This window comes from Triplophysa dalaica, chromosome 13 (genome assembly GCF_015846415.1).
Source record: "Triplophysa dalaica isolate WHDGS20190420 chromosome 13, ASM1584641v1, whole genome shotgun sequence".
In the NCBI taxonomy this organism is placed as follows: Eukaryota; Metazoa; Chordata; class Actinopteri; order Cypriniformes; family Nemacheilidae; genus Triplophysa; species Triplophysa dalaica.
Window position 1 is genome coordinate 21,911,183 of NC_079554.1, and position 23,730 is coordinate 21,934,912.

The following is a 23,730-nucleotide window of genomic DNA, read 5'->3' on the forward strand; positions in this document are numbered from 1 at the left end:
ATTGACCTTCTGAGTGTGATTCATTGGCCAAAGCGCATTATTTCGTGCAATACATATGGCAAAAAGAAAATTGTGTGACAGCTCTAGTTTGGATATATATATTTTATATTGTTCGGAAACATTAAAGAACAAAGGTCGGCAGAAATATTGAGCTGTAATGATTTCGAGACTTGAAAGTAATCATTCCATTACGATGATTGTTTTCTCAAATGCATCTTAAGATTTATTGTTCATCTCATTTCTGTGTGGAGCACCGGTCGGTCAGGGTGGGAACGGTTTGGTCAGAAGCCTTGAGTGAGAAGAGCTGAAATGTAATGTAGGTAATGTGATTCTCTCTCTCTCTCTTCAGGGGCGTAGGCCGTGTTCTCAGTCTTCGGTGAGCTCATGATCGTGTGTCTCTGAGGGGCCGTAAACACATGCATCTATAGTTGTGTGATACTATCAGGAGGACTGGGAAACCACATTTGTGTTGGACACAAACTTAAGTTCAGTTTAGTTTTCTCTATATAATGAGGAAAACAAATGAACTTTCAGATTTCAGTGGATGATGTCATATCAGAGGAGTCTGAATATGACATCACAGGGGATTGTGGGAGATTTACTGTCCTTCACAAACACAAACTCCCCTTGTTGATGCCAAACCTTTATCAAAACTATATCAAATAGTGGCAAGATTTTAGAAAAGCTACAATAACATGATCTAATGTCCATTCCTTTGTTAGGTTTGAAGTCGGCCTGAAACGGAAGTAGAGACCGTATTTACTCCGTATCGTGTCCGGAGTGAAAGGTTTTGACTAGAAGGGATACAGCCACTTCCACCGGGCATGCGCACTTCAATACAGCATTTTTTTTCACGCTGAAAACACTATATCACATTTTTTTATTATTGTAAGGTTGGGTTAAGGATTGAGGCAAGTGTAGGCGATAGCTAATGTAATTTATTGTAATTAAAATATATTGCACTACTTCCGGCCGTAGCTCTTCCAGCAACAAGCCGAGTGAAACCACTTCTGAAATGAGGAAAAGGGCGGGACTTGATCCACTGACACCTGATTGGATCGTTAAAAGGTGAACGATCTAATAGCCAGTTTGCAATCTGTCAGTCATTGTAGCCCCGCCCTCGCTCCGTTCCTCGTGAACAGAAGTGAAGTCGCAACGTTTGTAATTAGAGATTGAAAGTGAGTTATATACTAATTGTTTACCGACGTATTGACAAGAATGGGTAACTATACACCTATCAAAGATTTATTTCAACATATGGAATTATCTGTAAAGAAAGTAATTAAGGCCTTTCCTTGTGACATAATAACATTACCCTTACACTTAGAGATAGACATTAATGATATAACTTTACAAAATTCTAAACTTCTTCTAAATTGTCTTTCTCTGTTTGATCATCGTTGTAATGATAACTGTTTAAGAAACTCCCTTCATTTTGGTTTTAATCTCTATGCAAATTTAGGTGGCATATTACACATGGCATAGTATCTGGACATTGCCTTAAAAATACATTATAACTAGCAAAATAATAGAAACAATGCTGAAAATTGTTCATAGATATTATCCTGTGAATTTTACCGTTAGATATATTCATAAAATTTTGGATAGATGAACCTTTTGCAATGCAACTCTTGAGGATATTGAAGACTTGTTCTATTATTGCCCTTATTCACTTTTATTTTGATTGATATTAAAATGGATATGATCAAACCTTTGGAGCCATGTGATATCTAGGGATACAGAACCCTAATTTGTCTGACAAACAAAATGATGTTCTTAACCTTTTTATTATTTTAGCCAAGTTTTACATCCATAAAACCAAAATAACACATTCAAAACATCACATATTACTTTCTGCCATACTGATCTTGAGTTTTATTTTAAAACCAATTTAAATATAAAAACACAGAATAAGAAACTTGAAAACATAAAAAATTTTTAAGGCTTTTTTTTTTTTTGTAATTGAATGCTCTTTTTTCTTCTTCTTTTATATTTTGTATTATTATTTAATTGCTATGTTGTTGTTCATTGTTCTCTTATTTTATATATTTCTTTGTTTATATTGTAAAATTACGTTGCCTTTGTTACGTATATTAATCTTTTTTAAATTGCAAATTAATTAAAATAAAAAATGATGTGCACGGATAAATAATTTATAATAAATACGTCACCACTGTGTAAAACAATTAGAATGATCATTTTTAATTCCTTTAAAAGTAAAATAAGTTAAGCAATTATGTAATAAATCAATGTTTTAAAGTGTGTACTTAAACCAATTGACAAGGGAAAGCTTAATGATTTAAAGCGCTGTCGAGTGCGACTCTGTGGGAAATGCAAGTTCTGCAGTATGAGTGCATCCTACATTTTAAATTATTTTCTTATTATTAATTAAATATAACAAAAAAAAGTATTATTATGTTAACTTCAAATAAACCTAAAACACAAATGTATTTGTTAGTCTAGTCAACATGAACTCAATATTCCAGCACATGCTGAGTTTCAGGAGGAGGTGGTTTAATTTCACGTTGGTCCGGTTTAGAGCTGGTTTGAAGTCTCTCATCATGTTGAAGAGATGCACATTTGTGTGTCTGGTCTTTCATTACACACCGCAGGGTTTCCGGATGTTCGACACCCACTGAAAACGCCACGGCTGAGGTGTGGACCCGCCTGAGCCCGAGGCAAAGTAAAACAGCTGTGTGTGTGACGAAAAGTCAAAACAAAAGCCCTGTTGTCAAGACGGGTTCACAATACACATCTCTGATTCTTTTTAAATCAGTTCATTCAAACCAGAATGCAAAATATATGGAAATCACACAGAGAGTTGGAATAGAACATGCTCGTGTTTCATAGCAAAGCCCATATCTGATATAGCTGCAATATATATATTTAAAAATGAGTTGATATTAAAACATTATTCAAATATTGAGGCATTACACAAAACAGTTTAACCATTATTCATACGTGTACGCTTTATATAATAATAAATGAAGTATAAAATAAGCGCATCGTGGCGTATTATCCGAGTGAAAATTTATAAAAATGTCGGGGCTTTTATTTTGCCTTTCCCTTTTTGATTGGTTTGTTGTAAATTGGGACTGTAGGGCAGGGCTAAAAATGCCTGGCCATTGGACAGTGAGTATAGTCCTACCTTTTTTTTCTTGCTGACGTCATGTGGTTAAGAGTTGTTTTTGATGAAGGATCGCTAAATTTTTTTATTTATTAAAAATTACAAGTGCAAACGGATTTTGATAAAATAGTGGTGTGCACGAATAAATCACTTATAATAATCTCTGCAACACTGTGTGAACACTTTCCAGTTTGATTTCAGGTGACTTTAGAGTCGGAAGTTGCGATCGTGTTTTTCTTCCGTATTTTCGAGTGAAATGGAACTTCAAATAAGAAACATAGTAGGCGTGGTTTGATTGGATGTGTAAAAAAGGTCGTTTTCGCATTTTGAAATGGAACTAGCATCAGACTGACAGTTGAAGGGGAGGAGTTAACTGATGCTCCGCCCAAGCCGTTTTACGGGAAGGAAGTGCACTTTTAGATTTTAACTCAAGATTATGAGGGCAGGAGGATTGAGAATGACTCGCATTGATATGCTATTTACAATAAACGCAATATTTCATGAAAAAATTGGCAGCGTCATTTTTTATTTCACATGGACTTTAAACAAAGATGGGCTAGTGACAGACTGCAGCTTTTTAAGATTTTATTTACAAATTAAAGCCACCTGGCACGACCCACAAATGTATCAAACTTTAGCATCATAAAAACAGCCACAACAGTATTTAAGAACTAAAATTTATTTGACAACAAAAATGACTCTTTGCCCTGTTTGAAATGGATTTGTGGTGCGAGAACACGCTGACTCTGGACTGATGAAGTTGTTCACCAGAATGAAAGCTGATGGCTGGTTTATTAGTGTGCTTGAAGAACATCTGCTGGCTTTTAAAAACACTTAATTACTGTTGACTGATGCTAGTGGCCATGCAACAAATAAAAACATCATGGCCCGGATCCATATTGTTCAAAAAACATATACATAATTATTACAAAACAATGGGCAGAAACATCCGTCTTCTATTATTTATGTTCCTCTTCACAGAGCGGACCAGTCAGATTAAAGTGTTTAAACACAGGTACATGTACAACTGTGATGTCATATTCCTTTACGTTCCTGTTAGTGTCAGAAAAAAAGATTGTGAATGAAAAATAAAAACAGTTGAATATTGTCAGGATATCTCCAGGGTGGCAGAAGTGACCCGGTAAAATATATTATTAACCACCGTCGCTCTCAAAACACATAAGAGTTTCTGACAACTGCTCTCCAAATCATCTCACAGTGTCAGAAACACACTCATAATAACTCAGATGTTTAACCATCAGAGTGAAATACATTATACATTGCTTCAAGAAACTGAATTGTTTAGGACCATTGAGATTTACTGCACACTAACATTAACATGACAAGCACATTTCCCCATAAAATGCCGTCGATGTAATCTGGAAATAAAACAGGAAGTACAGTTTATTATAAGTATTCACTATGATCGCATTTGATGTACTGAATCCAATTCATGCTGATGGATATTTTTACTAAACAGCAATTACAGTGTTTTGTATTAAAGCAATGAGAGATTGCAAAGCAATAATAAGACATGGTGAGGAAATGTGCTCATGTAATGTAAAAAATCGACGCAACACAATCTCAAATGTTACTGGTAACACATTTCAATTTCTTAACGCAAAATACGATTTGTACTTTTTATTAAGGTAAAATACGATCCTGCCGTTTGTGTCAGAAATCACAAGACCTCCTTCAAGATTGTGCACGTGAGCCAGAGATCACAATGCATTAGTTGATTATTCTGTAACAGGTCACATGAGGAACATTTGATTTCCGTCTACGACTTGAAAATATTCAAGAGTTTGATTTGGTGCTATTCCTATGCAGATCTGTTGAAATCCTCCTGTTTATTCTTGTGCTATTCCTAATCAGACGATCAACAGCGACTTCACTGGGGTTAGTGACAAGTAGTCACACTCACACTACACAACAACACACACACACACGCGCGAGTAAAAAAAACATCAGTGCGTTTCATACATGAGTGTGTGTATGCAAAAGAAGTCTAAAATCATGATACTTCCCAGATACGTCATCACAGAGTCTCAGTTTGTTTGTTTTGTCAGTGTAACTTGATCATAATGTTAGTTTGATGTAGAGCCGTCCCGGTGCAGTGGTGCAAATCAAGCCTGTAGTGGTTGCTAGTGAATCCTGCACGAGTTAAAAATGTTTCTCAACCTGTAATCGTCCTCCCTTACTTCAAGGAAGACAAATTCAACGTAAAATCCTCCGATATTTACAGAAATCTATTATTCCCTTCACATTCCCAGAGAGATGTGCTTCTTTCGTCCTGCGCTATATGAATTTAAAACACTTAGTCTTGTCGTGTGGCAGTCGTGTCTTGAAGAGTACAGAGTCTACTCGAAACTGAGTATATAACAGCGGCATGTATCCGTAGACTTTCACAAAGAAGTTGATGCACTTGTGACGCTCGTGAAAGTGAGAATCGTCGTGCGACAGCGCCTGCGGACAGCCGGGACAGCGGAAGGTCCAGCGGGACGTCACCTGATGAGAAACACAATTCAGTCACGGACTCTAAGAATGTGTTCATATATGCCATGTTTGGTTCGATTAAAACAAACTCTGGTGCGATTGATCTGTTAGTGCGGCTTATTTGTGTAAGTGTGAACACTGCCACCTAAACCCTGTGCGCTCTATACAAGCGGACCGAGACTGCTGAAAAGATGGGTCTTGGTCCACTTTCAAATGAACTCTGGCACAGTTCGATTGAAATATGAACGCAACACGGACCAGAGGCATCGAAACCGAACTAAAAACAGGAAGTGATAACAATACACGACACGAAAATCAAGTGATTTGGTAATTAAACTGAAAGTTTATTAGATATGTGCTTGCCCATGCATCGGATGATTTCCTGGCACCGTTTTGACTGCTTTAAACACTTCACGAGATCTTCACTAGTTCCCAGCTGGCTAAAAATAGTCGCATATGCGCTGAGCTTGTATAACCAGCACACAGCATTGTTTTGGATGTCCGTTTTAAAATGCAAATCATAAAATCTGTCCAATCACGTTGCGTCGTTACACGTAAGCTGTTAGGTTCGATATCTTTAGGTTCGCTGTTAAAATGCCAGTCTGAACGGCAAGTGAACCAGGACTAAATCATTTTTTAAAAGAACTGAACTAGAAATATGAACCCTAAACTGATATGAACGACTTCTTTTGTGTACAACTCGAGCTGCTCTTTCCATTCAATTAACATAATGAGCATTCTTCTAAAAATGTCCTTGTTTGTCCCACGGAGAAAAGTCACACAAATATAGAACAACAGGGGTTTTGTGAAGACCCAATTTTTATTTTTGGTTAACTGCTCCTTTAAACCATTCCTCAATCTAAATATGACAGTCTTAATCATAACTTCATATCAATATCATCTTGTTCGCTTTTGCTGCCTGATTTTTTCCATTTCAATCAGTCTGAAATGTAATTGATTTGTCTAATCCACTGGGAACACATCAAGCGTGTGTGAACTGATGGGATCCTTCACATTTCATTCTATGGATAATTCAGAGCACAAATGAAATTCAGAACATCAAAGAGTGTTTAAAGCTAACTCAAATCCTAGCTGTAAAACTTTGTAACGTGCAGGAGTAAAACTGAATCTCTGCACGTCTCCTACATAATATGACATTTGTTCATTGAGCAGAGGCTTTCATCTAAAGTGATTTGCAAATCACTTTTTGTTGCAAATTTTTAGTAAAAGACTACATGTACAACAACTTGTGGATATCACAAACATGTCATATTTCACAACAAAATCCAAAGAAAAATAACTACAACTAGAACATTATTGTTTGTAATAATCATTTTAACCAAGGATCTTTCTGACACCAGCTATATAGAAGTTTTTAATGCTTTGTATTGTATTGTTTTTAGCATAATTTTAATGACAGTATAGCACATTTCTTGTGGCTATTTAATTATAGCAATAATTAGCATATTTAATATAATATATTTCTTAAAGCTATGACTGTGTTGTCCTTAAAAAACCTCTGAAATCTCCATATTTCGTGGTTTTTATTATTTTGCCATAAATTACTTTATAAGTCACCCTTTGTGTTTGTCACTTGGTTTTGCAGATATCAAACAAATAAAAAAAGACGCTTGTCAAATTTGAAATCACAGTATGCAATCAATGATAAAGTGTTCATGTCCTGAAAAATCTGATGTTTCAGAAGGACAGCGACGACATGCAAAATAAACCATTGAAATAAAGCCACTGACCTTGATTGGGGGTTTGCGTGTTATATGTGACACGAGGAAGTTCATTGCGATGTCCTCACAGTTGATGTACTCGTCCACCATATCACGAATGGCCTGAGGCATGACGTATGAATAAAGGTACGCGTAATACTGCAGAGACAATGATCAACTTTAATACACGCTCAACACAAGAAGAGATTGAATGTGTCGGGGTACAAAACATGCTGTGCTGTATGCTTATGGATAAATAAATAAAAACAAAATACAAACATCCACTTGCGATTAGACTACAATAAAACTACATTTGCTATAAAAGATCTGTGTTTGATCGTGATGTAGAATTGTCAAACATCAGCTTCACCTTATGAAAGAAGGCGGCTCCTGTCAGGACCATGGAGAGCTCACACGAGTAGTTGGAATTGTAGAGCCAAGACTGATGGTTTACATCCCAGGCATGAAATCTTCCCGGAAATCCCACGATCCGGTCTCTGGCCTCCCGCCACACCCTGACAATAAAGATGAGACCATCAACACCGGAATAATCTCATAACACCATTAGCCGAATAAACTTTATTTACTCCTTTACACCATCACAGTATTGGGGGTATTTGTATAATATTCAATAAAACAAATACAGAGCCTATAAAAACCATCAACCCCCTCTGATCTTTTACACTGAATGATAGTGAAACCAAAGATATTAATAAGATGTGCCACTGCCGTTGAATGTCGAGGAAATGAACGCTCAATATGTCCACTCTAGCGAAGGAAGTCCCGCCTTCTAGTAAAACGAGCCAATCGGTTCAAGGCCTGAGGCACTTACTAGGCGCAGTAGATGAGGCAACATCAAAAAGGTGATTTTAAGTATAGCAAACCAAGGTTATTATATTGTTTGTCATGTTTAATTATTGATCGAATGTATGCGGTTTCATTGCCAGCGATTTTAGAAATATCTGCTTTTCCCTGTTCAAGTGGATAGGACTGTGGACTTGCTATGATGTTAATAGCCACCTAGAGGTGTTGCAAACATGGCTGCCAAGTGGCACAACTTCCTTAAGTGGACTTTGGTGAAACACATTTGACGTGCCGGCAACTCATCAACAACAACCAGAATTATGTTGAAGTTGAAAACGACTCGACAAAGTGATCTATAACAACACTGAAGAGAAGACACGACAGAAAGTATTTTATATTGTTATAGGCACTGTTTTGTTCCAAAGCATCTTTTCAGAAAACAGTGCTTCAGTAAGCAACTCAAAACTAAGCAGCTGAAGAGAGATGAAATCTATCTGCTCATTTCTCTGTCTGAACCTGCACATAAACACACAGCAGAGAACACAACACGACACACATTCTTTATCACATCACATGCTTTACATTCCTCAAGCTCACAACTGAATCTAACAGCTGTCTGCATCACGTGACCCAGACAATGTCAAACCACAGACACGGTGGCATACAAATGTTATCAGAAAAATCACAGATTTTTTCTCTGGATCATATTAAAATTGTATAAATATGCAGACAGGGCCGAGAAAAACATATCAGCTTACACTGACTTTCCAAAATATTTATATATTATATAATATATATATTTATATTAATCCCATTTACTCTATTCAAACTCGCTTTAGTCTTAAGTCATTGAACACTTCTAACATTCTTTGCCTTTAATACAAAGGACAAAAAAACAACTTAAGCAAATGTAGCAAAAATAAATTACATTTTAGACTCTTATGCTTGCTGCAAGAGACAGTAGGATGATAAAAACACTTTAGACGGCATAATAAATAAATACAAAGTGCCTGAGAATCACTTTGAATATCCTGTAAAAATGTGATTTTGCTCACATTCTGCTATGAAAAATTCTCACCTGAACCCAAACATGATTTCATCATGACGAAGGTGAGCATCATCATCGATAGACAGTATAGCCTCAGTCTCAACTGCATCCCAGGGAAGAAATCGATTGTTTAAGCTGTTTTTCTCTGTCCGTACCACCTGTGAAGAGAAAGACCATCTGCTGACTCGATGTACCACAGTGTCAACACTAATGGATATTATTAAGATAAACAACCTCATGTAACCCGAAAACTGCCGAGCAACATTCATTTATGACTTTGTTTGAATAAATAAAGCAAAGGTTTGGTGCACTGCTACTGTTAAAACTTTAAATCTGAGATCAGTCATTTTTTAAGCCCCTCAATTGCAAAGCTGCACTACAACTGCATCTCAGAGAAGAAACTTTTAAAGACGCTATGAAACTTTGGAGTACTTAAGCATTCTTTCTGTGCTTTTATTACAAAGTCTAACCTTACTGCAGGCTTCATACAGCTCTGTTTCCTTTAATATCACCAAAACTAATGTTGCCTGCCACCCTAGAGAACTGAACACAACGCTTCAAACAAATCAGACCAAATCTACCAGAAAAGAACACAACCCTGCAGGGTTATATCACGTCCGATAATAATGCATTTAACTCAAGAAACGAAGCGTCCTTAGTGGTTATTAGACGGTTTCTCACTTGTCCAAATAACAAAAGCCCAGCCCGTATCTCTAAACATAACTTAAAAAAATTATATAACGTTCTTACCAGGATAGGCAGCCCAATGTCTGGCCAAAGGAGGTCATCTGAAGGTGGTTTAGGGGAATTCCACACGACCACCACTTTATTGAGATAAGGAAGTCCATTCAGTCTCTCCAGTGAGTTCATAAGCACCTCCTCCCGTTCATAGGTAAGCATAACCACAGTGAACTGTTCCCGCGGTACATTTCCTCCGAGAGCAGCCTGAAACTCTTTCCCAGATCCTCCGGAACCTCCACCGATAGGACGGAAACCGGTCCCTGACCCCAGAAACTTGGCTTCTGAAGGAAGAACAGGGTCTAGGGGAGTATGTGGGAATAGATGGAAAGGTCCCGGCGCACGATTCCAGGTGCTGTACACGTCGGCAGCAGTGTACGTGAAATTGCGTAAGAAGCGTGGCGATGCGTACGGGGGCTCAACTTCAACTGGTCCTAGATCAAGGTCGCCGTTATCCGCCATGTTGGCATCGGTTCCTGCTAACTTTCCAGCTTTATGAGGAATCTCTTGAGCAGGGCTCCTCACGTATGGGTGCTGCCGGTATCTGAATGCTGGTCCTCACGCTAGCCAGGATAGTGTTGAAGATGCTTTCTGAAGTGGAGAAGTACGTCTCCCAAAGAAATCGACCCTGGCGTCTCATAGCCAGTAGGTCGTTGTCTGAGATGCTACGTAAGAGAAAGTGAAGCTCTGTAATGCGTGGCTTGGGTACCATAATAACAGCCTCGCTCCAGCGGATGAGGTGATTGTAGGGTAACTTTGAGTGGTCACCGAGAACAACAGGTATCGCCCCAACTTCCAAAGCCTCAAACAGTCTCACACTACAGCCGGCGGAAGCCACCAGCTGCCCATCACCTGGAGATATCACCAAAGCAAAAGTAGACACCTTCAGTACCTCCAAACGATCCTCACGCTCTCCGCACAATGCCCACTCGGTTGGTAAACTTGGCTTGGCTTGATTCTTGCAGGTAAATTCCATGAGAACCTGGTCTAGATGACTGTCCTGTACAGCTTTAAGGGTGCCGATAATGCGATCGTCATAGTCGGCTGGTGGATCCCCTTCCATTTCCTCTTCGAAGGACTGCGGTGGGGCTTCAACCAAGCTGCTTCTCAAAGACTCCACCTTTTCTCCCTGAAACGTGAAGAGATACTTCCTTTTTACTGGCACTTGTGGAGGCACCTCGAGGAAGTTGGGTTCAGACAGGGCGTGGACCAGTGGAGACACCACCATGTCGAAACCCTCTCTGTACTGTTGCTCGAAAAATGTGGACTGTGCCACTGCCGCCCGTCCAGTGCTCACGTTGTACAGGAAGTTCTGCGTCAGAGACTTTCTCGACAGGTGGACTAGCAGGTGGTTATGTCCATCCATCCTCCAATATGGCAACGCTTTGAGCTGCTTTTCGAGATCTGAAGGTGAAGGAGCTGAAGAAGAGGGTGCTTCTTGAATCTCCCCAACCAGCACTACATACAAACAAGCAATATTTGGATTATCGGTCACATAGACGCTGCTCTTGACAGATGATGCGAAAGCTTGCTTAACAAGCGGGTCCAACTTCTCACCCCACGGATAAGATCCCGTGTCATAAACGTAGACGGGAAAGCCAGATGTAAGAGGGCATCTGGCATAATCAAAACAAGTGTGCAAGCGACAACTCTGGGCTGATTTTGGAGGAGGAAACCCAGGATCATCCTTATCGGGTAAAAGTCTAACTGGCAAAGAGAGTTTGGGCTGGTTTTGAGCCATGAGTTCTTTATAAGAGTGTTCGGTCTGGCTGATGACATTTTTAAGTTGCAGCAGGTCCTGTTTGGCACTGTCTATACTACGTTTGCACGCCTCAATGCGTAGGTTAAGTCGGGCTATCTCGCCGTTGAGCTCCTGCCGTTTGGCTTCCAGCTGCAGAAGCTCCTCGCTGACGGATTCCCGTATACGGCAGAGGTCTTGGACGTGCTTTGCTTCACACAACTCTCCTCCAGGTCGTGGCCCGAAAATGCGTTTGTCTGGCCCGCCTGCTTCATCGATCGTGGTGAGGTAGTAATGTGCAATGAGAGGGAAGAAGACTAAAATGAAAAAGAGCATAAAACTGAGCCAGGTAAGCCGCACTCGCCGCAGTACCCATGGCTGACCACCATTTCCCACGATGCCTGCACCTCGCTGCATCATTCAACCGTCACTCTCCTCTGAACCAGATATGTGACTGCAGCCGCTGAGGTGATTCAGCTGCCATAATGCATCTGTACCTTGAGTTTGTCTGAACGTACAAGTCCTTGTTTCATCTTTTACCCAACATCGCAATATCATCCGTCTTTCTGGTTGTATTGATGTACCTTGATGTTCAAACTATCCAAGAGAAGAGAACGAGTGCCAGACAGCAGTAAGAGTTGAGCATCCTGGATTGACATCAGCGAGGGAAGCATGGCTGATCAGCATGTTTCTTTGTGCCGTCACACATGGGTCATTCTTCCATCCTTGGAACTCACGAAGCAACAAAGGTGTGTGGTAAACTCCATGAGATGATTTGCTCCATCCAGTTGATTTTAAACGTTACAAACCTGAAAAACAGAAAGTGAAGGGTAAGTTTTTATACAAGTCATATGAATAAGTGTGCTCTAAATTTATCCTTAATGTTGAATTCTACCTATCCATTCATCCTGAAATTACAAGATTCCAGCACAAACAGTCTTGATCTTTTTAAGAACTATAAAACTATTAAAATACAAAGAGATTGAGTTGACAAATTTGTTTTATAGTTTTAGTTTGCACATACAAAGCATGTCACGCAGACAAGACAAGCCAAATCAAATTTACTTTGCGATATTACATTCAGCGCTCTATTAGTATCTGGCATTTCTCAATAATCTAAACGCACACACTGCCACAAAGAACAGTTCACACCCATCTGAGAGATTCTCCGTGCCTGAGTCGAGGATGACCTCACAGGCTTGTTCAATTCACAGCACATTTAATCTGGTAACGTTGACAGCAAGCTCCAAGCATCAGCAGCTGTTCCAAAGCAAACGCACAGAGCAAACACTACATAAGGTCTAAACCCAAGTGAATGGCCTCTAGTGAGGGTCTGCACTAGATTTATCAGAGCAGCCATGAGTGAAAGTCACAGACGACTTCAGACAGCTTTATTATCTCTGGATGAGGGGATACACAGGATCATTTTCTCTTTAATGGAACAGATTATGACATCTCCACTGATCCTACTACAGGAAAGAGGTGCATGACACACAGCCTGGTACATAGGCCCTACCCGCTTTGAACACAAGCTTATATCAAAACAAATCCATGAAAGCAAAGCTAAATGTGTTTAAAATGCTTTCACATGTTACATTAGACCAGTGGTTCTTAACCTTGTTGGAGGTAATGAACCCCACCAGTTTCATATGCGCATTCACCGAACCCTTCTTAATTGGAAAAATAAAATATGATTTTTTTTAAAAAATTCAAAACATAGGTATATATTTTACTGGTGCTCAAAATGAACCGTGCATAAACATCACTGTGTTCAAAGAACAAAACCATTAAAACATGATAATGAATATATACTGCAAATCAGTGTGAATTCTGCTGTTGCCTTTCAGAGACCAGTTCAGAAATGCGTTCCATCTCCATGCAGCTTAAGGAAGTGTTCTCTTAGTTTTGCCGGTGATAGACTAGAATTGCTCAACTTGGCATTGCAAATCATGCAGTTAGGACGCTGACTCCCATCACGTTCCGTTATACATGTGAATCCATATTGTACATATTCGTCCGACCACTTTCTTTTCTTGCTCGACATAGTTAGTATGAAGGGATTAAAATATTAGGAAAGAAATCACACGACGTACCATCACGTCAGTCACAAGTCGATTACTGGGCGCACCATATTCCCTGCAGCACAGAGAGGCAAAGCGATGTTGCGTGATCACCTGCAGCCAATGATGGCCAAGCGGGGCGTGTCATCACGAATCATATGAGTCAGGTGTGTGTCTTGTAGTGATGCGCGGATGGCGGTCAAATCCGCGGGCGCTGCGAAAAATTTCTCTAAAAATACGAATATGTTTTAAACGCATTCTTAATCAGGCGCATATTTGCAGTAATTTAAAAGAAATGCGCGCGTGTCAGCAGAAATGGAGGCTACGACGGCGTCTTTGTGCCACGTTAAAAATAAAAAAAATCCAAGATTTCGAGAATGAATTCGAAATGTTACGAGAATAAAGTCGAAATATTACGAGAATAAACTCGTAGTGATACGATATTAAACTCGTAATATTTTGAGAAAAATCACAGAATTGGTAGAAAGAGTGGATGTGGAGGATTTGGATAAAGTACTTCAGCGGGGGTCCCAACGCGTTGTGTCATATGGATTCAAATGATAAACTGAAGCAAACATTGAAATGTTGAAATAGAATACAAACAATGAAATATTAAAACAATGCTTGATTACCTAATGTACAAAAATCTGGTTGCATCAAGTTTATGAAAGCCACAATTCTTAAGGATTTATAAAAATGTACAAATGTGAACTAAAGAGGTATTAAAAATGACTGCTGCGTTTGCAAGGCTTCAGTAGAACTAAGAACTAATTCATTGGTTTAGATGACGTGCTTAAATATAACTTAAACTCTTAAAATACAACATTCACGAGAGAAATTTAAAAAGGGAGAATTAAAAACAAAACAAAAGATAGGAAAGAAAAGTACCGTGTGGGAGCGTTTTAGCGAAGTGGTTTTTAACAAGGTAGAATAAAGTGCTGGGTTTGTGATATGCAACTACTGTGACGCACTAAATATATATGAAAGCGATAAGACTGGTTGGTACCTTTTATGGAACATCATGTGTGTGCTAAATCGAAAGATTAGATTTAAGCATTTACAGACAAAGACAGTGCTAGAAAATGTATTGAGTAATTAAAGTGATGATCGGGTCCGGGTCGGGTGCGGATATCTATATCAGAGAAAATTTTACGTGCGGGCGGGTGGCGGGTGGAAAATTGATTTGAAGCAGCGGATGCAGTTGACATTTTAGCTCATCCGCGCATCTCTAGTGTCTTGACCTCCGCCGAACCCCTGAGACTGACTCACCGAACCCCTGGGGTTCGATCGAACCCAGGTTAAGAACCACTGCATTAGACAAACAGAGAATCAGCAATGCCGCATAATATCCATCCATACAGGAATAGTTTTAGCCAAAAATGTTGTCACCATTTGCTCGTCCTCCAGTTGTTACAAAACCGTAAACATTTATCTGTTGTGCTGAACACAATTGAAGATATTTCATTGAAAGTTTGAAACCAAGCCGTTTCAAATCACTCCCATGAAGTAGGACAAAACCATGGTAAACTATTCCTTTAATATTTTTCAAGATTAGGATAAGTGATACACAATTAGGCATGGGCCGAATACCTTTTCCAAGGTATACCACGGTTTGGAAACGTCAAGGTTTTAAAACCACTAAGTTTCTGTTTTAACGTTCCAACAGTATGATCTGTTTTGTGCAGGAATCCATCAGGTTTTGTGCTATATTTTTTTATGCTCAATAGTTGTTCGCTCATCTGCATTTAATTTTTTATCTATGTATATGTATATATATAGTGTGAGATGGTGGTCTAGTGGGTTAAACCACTGAACTGGTAAATCAAAGGTTGCTGGTTCGATCCCAGCAGCCACCACCAGTGTTTCCTTGAGCAAGACACTTTACTCCATGTTGCTCCAGGGGGATTGTCCCTGTAATAAGTGCACTGTAAGTCGCTTTGGATAAAAGTGTCTGCCAAATGACTAAATGTAAATGTAATATATGGACTGGTTGACAGTTTAATTACTGGAAATGTATTTAAAAGAAGAAACGAAAGGGGTGTCATGCTTTCAAAATGTTGGGGAAGCACTGTTCATGTTTACTTCTGTTCCAAATATTTCGTGTTGCTTAAAAATCAAATCTTTTGTGTTCAATGTTTTTTACTCAGCATTTAAAAGAACACATTTTAAAGATGCAACCGCAATACCGTCACACCATGAAACCTTGATAGTTTGGCGCAGTTCGGTTACCATACCGTCAAAATATAATACAGGCCCACGCCCAGCCCCAAAAGTCAGCAAACCTACACAAAACAGCCAGACACAATGTAACATCTCAACATGTGTATCTGCCACATCTATATGTAGACCATTCCATTCCATTCCATTTTCTACCGCTTATCCGAACTACCTCGGGTCAAGGGGAGCCTGCGCCTATCTCAGGAGTTATATGTAGACCAATCATTAAAAATCATGGAAATTTCACAACTGAGGACTAGATTGACTGTCCTACCACATCCCATGAGAACACCACAGTATGTAAAGAATGGGAAGGAAGAACATGTTTCAGATGAATGACTCTAGATCTCCAGACATGCTGAAGTGATGAGAGACAGATGTTGGTACCAAGAGGCAAATTAGTGCTCATAAAACACCTCATGTGGATCATCATTCAAGGTGATGCTTTAATTTTCTTTAGCCTATTTCCATTATTATTCATGCTAACATCTCTCATCTTCGGGATTGATTTTCAGAAGGTTGATCAGCGGCATATGTCTGTGAAATGTTGATGTACTAAAACACGGGCAGGTAAACTAGAAAAACAAAGGCTTTGTGTTGTGAACATTATACAGAATGCTTGGAAAGGTTGAGATTTTTACTCTATTGCTGATTTAGGAAGATTAATTTCCCCTGAGATTAAACGCCCAGAAAATATTTGTTCCTATAAGAAAACACGCACCTCTTGGATTGAATGTCTGATTTCAAAAAAAAATTGAGCACTGCTCTGTCAAACATTAAGGAACACATAACACATAACATCAAACACATGTGCACATCCCAAGGTGCAAGAACTTAACAAACCTCACAAGTGTCCACACTGAAAACAAAGCTGAAAATACATCTGACCCAAGACATGTCTCTATCATACACGGATCTCCTATGATCAGAAAAAGAGCTGAACACTGACCTGTGATCAGGTTTGGAAAGTTTTTTAACACTCCGTGTAATCTTTCCACTTCTGCTGGGTTGTGAAGGCAAAGTAAACTGCCCACAAGTCAATATTTAACCAGCTTTGTAAATGGAAGAATTTCCTCAGTTGAGTAACAACAAATGCAGAATGACAGATCTCTTATTATCAGTGAGAGCATATTTACAGCAGCCCTTACGACAACTGCTGATTCCGTGATCAACGTTCCATGAGTTCAGTGTAAATCCAAGGACAAGCATATACACAAAAACCTGAAACATGTTATGCATTCTAATTCAGCAATACAGATTTATCAGACAGAAACAGAAGGTACTTCTGGATTTTAGATATCCTTCCCTTTTAATGCCTCTGTTTTCTTTTCTGCTATTATAAATCCCTTTCACAATATTGAATTTGTGATGTTTGCCAAGGCATGCATCACCTTTACTACGGTAAAAATTCTGGCCGCATAAAATAAATCGGAAGAATTGACAGTAGATAAGTAAACTAGTACAGGCGTTTAGCTGGATGTATGTTCTACATAAGGCGGTTTGATCATCAGACAGATGTTGGGCCGCTCTTTGGGACGTCGTGCCAGAACGATTTGGCAGGAGGTTCTCTCTGATGATCACCAGAAAAAAACTCAGAACACAGTGAAATTAGTCAAACCAGTGCAAAGCATTCATTGAGGTAATGCAACCTGTCTTACTGAATTACTTTAGATGCATCTCTGCTCGAGGTGAGACACAATGATGTCTTATAGAAAATGTGAACAGCTGATTTCAGTGCCAAATAAACACTGCCAACAGATGTAAGAAAATTGTCCACAACTTTTTATAAAGAGATTTTCCTTTCTTTTTTCAAGTCTGAATAGCCGGTCTTTTTCAAACAGGGATGCCATCTCATTGGGGTGAAAAAAGGTATATATTGTATATAGTCATAGTTTATATATAGTTATATAATTATTATACTTTTATATTATTCAGTGCACATAATTAGAATAGTCCATGCTCTGCTAAAACTGTCTAGAATAGACAACCACATGAAGAGTTTATTTGCAAAACCAGACAACTCTGTTTTGCTAATTTCCATTATTCATGATTATTGTGTTTTTACTGGGTTACTTATCTGTTTTTTTTGTTAATTTTACTTAATCAAATCAATCCAACTGTTTAAATGATCTTCCTTGGAATTCACAGTAAAACATGAAAACGAAACATGAAAATGAACAAAAACAGAGTTCTTCTTTTGCAAATGAACTCTTCACATTTACTTCAAGGTACTCTGTTCACACAACAGCTTACAGTAACAGCTCTAGTCTAAACATGAATGAACTGGCAAACTCGTAATGCTATACTATTTTCACAGCATTCCTGTAACCATAGAGACAGATCTAAATTAGATTTAAGTTAAACAAAATAAAAAATATTCATTAAAAATCCTACAACATCAAAACTCATAATGAATGACATGTGAAACGGATGATTTCCTTTTACTGCCAACCACCAATGAAAAAAAGCTTTTATTTTGACATACACAGGCAGATGAACACACACACGGAGACGCAATAGGAACGCTTCCTGTTGGAGCCGCTAATAAAGCAATGTCATCACATACTGTTCTCTGTTCTAAAGCTGCGTGACTGTATTCGTCAGCATTATCATAGATGTTTAAAGTTTTGAAGAATGTCGAGTGAAACTACAGTCTATTTAGCTTGTTAAGTGAGTCTGCAGTTACTCCCGACGGAAGGCTTCCGTAAATAAACGCAACTAAGTTGAATGATACAACTCAAAAATATTTGGTTGTGCACAAGTTGTAACTTATAGCCCACTTAAGTCAAAAGTAGGCTAAGTTGTTACCTACACACAGCTCGTGCAACCAGCCCGTGCAGTCTATACACAGACGGTCATAGAAATGCTGTGGTTTTGTTCGGATAACTTCTTTCCTGTGCTTCAGTGCAGACATACATGCACTGCCTTAACTCGGTAAACAGGTTGAATGATGATGGTTTGGCAGCATACTTTGCATTCTTTCACTGTACATCTAGTGTAGTTTAACCTGAGTTCAGCAAGCGAAAGATGTGATATAAAGATGATGTGTTTATTCCGGTTCCAGCATGCCTTTCACTTTTCAGTCATGTAGGAGAACTCGGCTCTAAGCTAATTATATTCAGGACAGGTTCTTGTTGCCAACAGGCGTGTTTAATGGTCTTTATGGGGAGTGACTTAAGGACCCTAACACACAGAATCACCTTAATGCTTTCCTATACAGACAAACATTAAAAACATAAATGTATAATTGCTTTTCTGAAATCATATTCCTACTTCAATGCAATCAACAAAATCGGTCCTATGAATTTTAACATCTCACCCTACATATGAATATTAATAAGATAAAATCATTCCTCTGAGGAAAAACACAAACCTCCTCCCGTCTGTATCCTTTCAATATCTAAGGAAGACAAACATGATCACCTGATGTTACGGTACCGATCCCCGTCCTGAATGAGTCTATTGACTGTGATGGACTACCGGTGAGATGTTACGCTTTTCATTTACACATCCATTAGTTTGAGCTGGGCTGCGGCCGCGGGTCTGGAGCTGCGCTGCCTATAATTAGCACTTTAATTCAACATGACTGCACACTCTGTGGGTTTTCTCATTTCCACTTCCAAGAAAAGATGTGACGGGAAAAAAGTGAACTTTAGGAATGAAAAGAGAAGCTATGTGATTCAGCAACACCCGAAACCTTTAAAACTCTAAACGAGCCGACTCGGAAATGGCAGATTTACATTTACATGAACTCATCGAGTAGATGCTTTTATCTAAAGCATTTTAAAGTCCCAGTGAAATTAAAAATTACAACTGCTTTTTTCAAGAAATATTGAAGGGTTTATTGTAAACAGTTCATAGATGTGGGTCATCATCTTTTTAAAATTTGTGTCCTGAAAATCTTCAGTTAAAATCTGAAAACGCACTTCCGTCCTGTAGTGACTATCCATATTAAATGACGTATGTTAGACGGCTTGGGCGGAGCATCCGTTAACTCCTCCCCTTCAACAGTCAGTCTGCTGCCAGTTACATTTCAAAATGTAACGTCTGTTTAAACACATCAAATCGCAGAGAAAGACGAAAGCCACGAACACTATTTTTTTATTCCAAATTCAATTTCACTTGGAAAACGGTCACAACTTCTAGTTCACCAACATCATGTTAATGAGCCAACAATAAGTGCAGTCTACTGTACAATGTCTACAATGCCATGTTTACAAGTAAAAATTGAGTTAAAGCCAATCATGGAAGACTCAAGTAATGCAGATCATACGACGAGGCGAAAACAGACAAACAAGTGCCAGCTTTGTACGCAATCAGAGCAAATTTTTAAGAAACTGGGCATTCAGTAAAAAAACTACTTTATTACATTCATTTGATATAGAACTAAAAATAAGTGTGTACAGTGAGTCATAAGAGTCTTATACATCTTATTAGGGCCTCTTCTCAGTCACAGTCTTACTTAAGTAAACAATTCAAGCAATCCCTTATAGAATTTCTAAAGCTATTGATTTTAGATCAATGAGTACTGAGTGCACTTGCCACAGTGCCTGTACAAAATAAGCCAAATCACAGCAAAGTTATCTCCCCCACAAACCCAGCAGGCCCTGACCACAAATCTAACACCAGACCTCTACACAAGCCCACCCCACTGGACAGAACTGGATAGTGGGAGTCAAGCCAGAGCCATTAATTCCCTCCCTGAGGGGTACTACTGCATTATGATGTCGTGATGTAGGAATGATGCTCAAAATAACAAAAGAGTAGGATTACCAGCGCATGTGGAATAACTGAGTTAAGTCCAGACTCATACAACACCATCATAGTCTAAAGAAATATCAGCCTAAAGATGTTTTATTTTCAATGGCATACTTCCTCATTCAATCCCAGAATTCAAAGTATCCCATGTGAAAGTTGATTTCCCCAAAAATGTAACCGCCGTGGTTCAATATCAGAATTTTGTTATCCCCAAAAGCAGTGTGTGAAACCACTCTTTGGCTGTAAAAGCAACAATCAATTTGAACATTAAATGCTTTTAGGAAACATTCCTTTGTGTTTGAGCATTCTAGACACCCCAACATGCAACGTTTTGGAACTGGCAACCAAAACACGTGTTTAAACCTGTTTGAAAACACTACTATTCCAATAATTTTTAGTAAGTATTTTGGTAACAGGGATATATTCTCGTCCAAATTGATATCGGCCGATATATGGTCCTTTTTAATGTTTTCAGTATTGGACCGATAACAGAAACTGTATATTGGCCAATAAATCAGTCATCGACTACTCAAGAATTATTAGCTATCACCAGTTATCATTTATACAATTTACATATGGGTCAATGACAAATAAGATTTTCAAGAAGAAAAAAAAAAATATTTTAAGCAAAACAGTTTGAAAATGTATTTTTATGTCCAAAAAAATGTATTGTGTTGATTTATATTGGTTGTACAGCATTTTAGGGAGCATTAATTCATTATTAAACAAGATTTCTGATTTTACCACCCAGAAAATGTCAGGTGGTGCGACCATATATTAATTTAAAATAATATACATTTAATGTATTTAGCACTGAGTATTTTTCCCCTCATATATAAGAAATTTAACATAAAATCATGCCAAAATATTTTATTAAGAATTTTATTGAGAAAATTAACATTTATTTCTCAGTTTTGTTCTCTGTTTGTATGTTCGGACGGTCGCACCACCTGACATTTTTGGTCTTTCAAACACCAAAACTAAAAAAATCTATTGAATTTCAATAAAATGAAAAGGGTTTCTTATAAAGGACATATTGTAGATCCATTTGATATATGACATGTATTTATTCAAATTCTTTTTAGGAAAATAATGAATTTGGACACAAAAAATACATGTCACGTCATTGACCCATATATCTGTGCATCCCAATTGCAAAAAATTCACACATCCCCACCTTTAAACAACATGAATTGGCACCTTCAACACCTTTGACTTTCATTACATGTATTTTACTAGAATCTGACGTTGAGTTATTTAAGGCTAAACTTCAAAATCGATAGCTCGTAAAAAAACATGTACGGTCAGTGAGTGACCGATAACAGAGCATCATCAGGTTTAAAGGTGCTGGTTGAGGGATAAAATCACACGATACTCAATGAGCAGCTGCAAAACTTTCAAGTCAAGCTACATCAAGCACACTTTATCCCAGAAAGAGACATAAGATGAAATCAAACCTTAGAAATGTCTCATTTTCAAAAACACAGGGCAAAGATATTGATGATTAACGCCGTGCTCTCTTATTTTGTAAATTTTGGAACTCAATATCTTAATAAAGGAGCCAAATAAAGCCTTCACACTTTGACGACAGCTGCTGGGCTATGAAATGGTTTGGTGATAGTATTTGTTTTAGTCACGCCTGAACTGGCATTGCATGGCACAGATGGTCTTCCAATAGGGCATAGACACTGAGAAATACACAATCACACTATTCCCTTTCACAAATAACATGTGCAATGAGTGACAAGCCTTTACAGATGGGTGAGAAATAAAACTACAGTCCTGCAACAACAAATGATTTACACAAATGCACAACTGGTCACAAGCATGTCAAACAGCGACTGCCCAGTGAAACACAACAGACACACACGTCTGCTTCTCCAAATTCATCAGACAGCAGTCTGACGGCAAAAGCAATACACTGCAGGACATAAATGCTATGATCTGATCTTAACACAATCAGACTGAGAGATTCACAGCCCTGATGTGACCTGATCTCATCTCAGTCTGATATCATGCCAGTGTTTGTCTGATATTCTCAGCATGTCAGTGTCAATAATACTTATGTGTAACCCTCATCACATTCTGATATAACTGATCTAATGACGTCAATATGTTTTTAATATTATAGATCAGATCATGGTAAATACTGTATGTAAATCAGTTGCGTCTAACGTTAGTGTTTTTGATCTGACAAAATCAGAAAGCGCCTCACATTACACATCAGATCACATTTTATATCCCTACTATATAAGTGTGCTCGTCTGATATTATTGATCAGATCGAAATGTGTCTAAATTATTGATCATCAGTTTGCGTCTGGTTTGTGAAACGCGCCGTTTAAATCGCCAACTAACATCTTGTTACACACCTACTAATCAAACATAAAGCAGTCTTAACTCTATTATTAATCACATATCGATATTATGACTACAAATAAGACAAATAAACGCAACGCTAATAAGAAAACAGGACATTTTCCTCCATCTATACGTATGTGATGTTAGCCGCTGCTAATTAATTGAGCCGTTAGCTTAAGACACGACCGTTACATTTTACCTCAGTATAAATCCATCACATGCGCACCATTCTTCGCAAGCTGCGTCTTTTGGCCGGTCCACGGCGACGGAAACGGAGAAACGGTCCGGTTAACGACTGCTGGAACCGCTCCGTACCTGAGGTGCAGCAAAACGCGTGCGCGTTCGCGTAAGCAGCCGCCACACTAACGCGCATGCGTGAAAGAATAGTAGGTGCGCGGACATGAGCTGTCGCTGTTTCGGTTACGTGCGCGTGCTTGTGCTGCCATCTAGCGCTGTGAGGAGAAAATGCGGATGTTTGTTTATTAAAAAACCCATTTCATCCGAAACCATTTTTAAAACGATGCATGTTTAAAATGTTTTAAATTACAGATATAAAGAGACGTGACAACGTTTAGCAAAAATATTTATTGTCACTTTATATTTAATTTGCACTAATGTTAACATATCCACATTATTTTAAAAACATTTTATGACCTTTATTAC

General features: G+C 38.5%; 1 protein-coding gene across 1 annotated transcript; it reads right to left on the bottom strand.

Annotated features, from left to right (window-relative positions):
• Positions 1-2,782: 2,782 nt before the first annotated feature.
• Positions 2,783-23,418, bottom strand: extl3 (exostosin-like glycosyltransferase 3). The gene is given in 7 exon segments (XM_056765148.1): positions 2,783-5,635; positions 7,375-7,503; positions 7,715-7,859; positions 9,227-9,354; positions 9,947-10,450; positions 10,452-12,481; positions 23,267-23,418. Coding segments are annotated over 6 exon segments (2,757 nt in total). The 5' UTR covers positions 12,093-12,481; positions 23,267-23,418; the 3' UTR covers positions 2,783-5,425.
• Between the last annotated feature and the right edge of the window lie 312 nt (positions 23,419-23,730).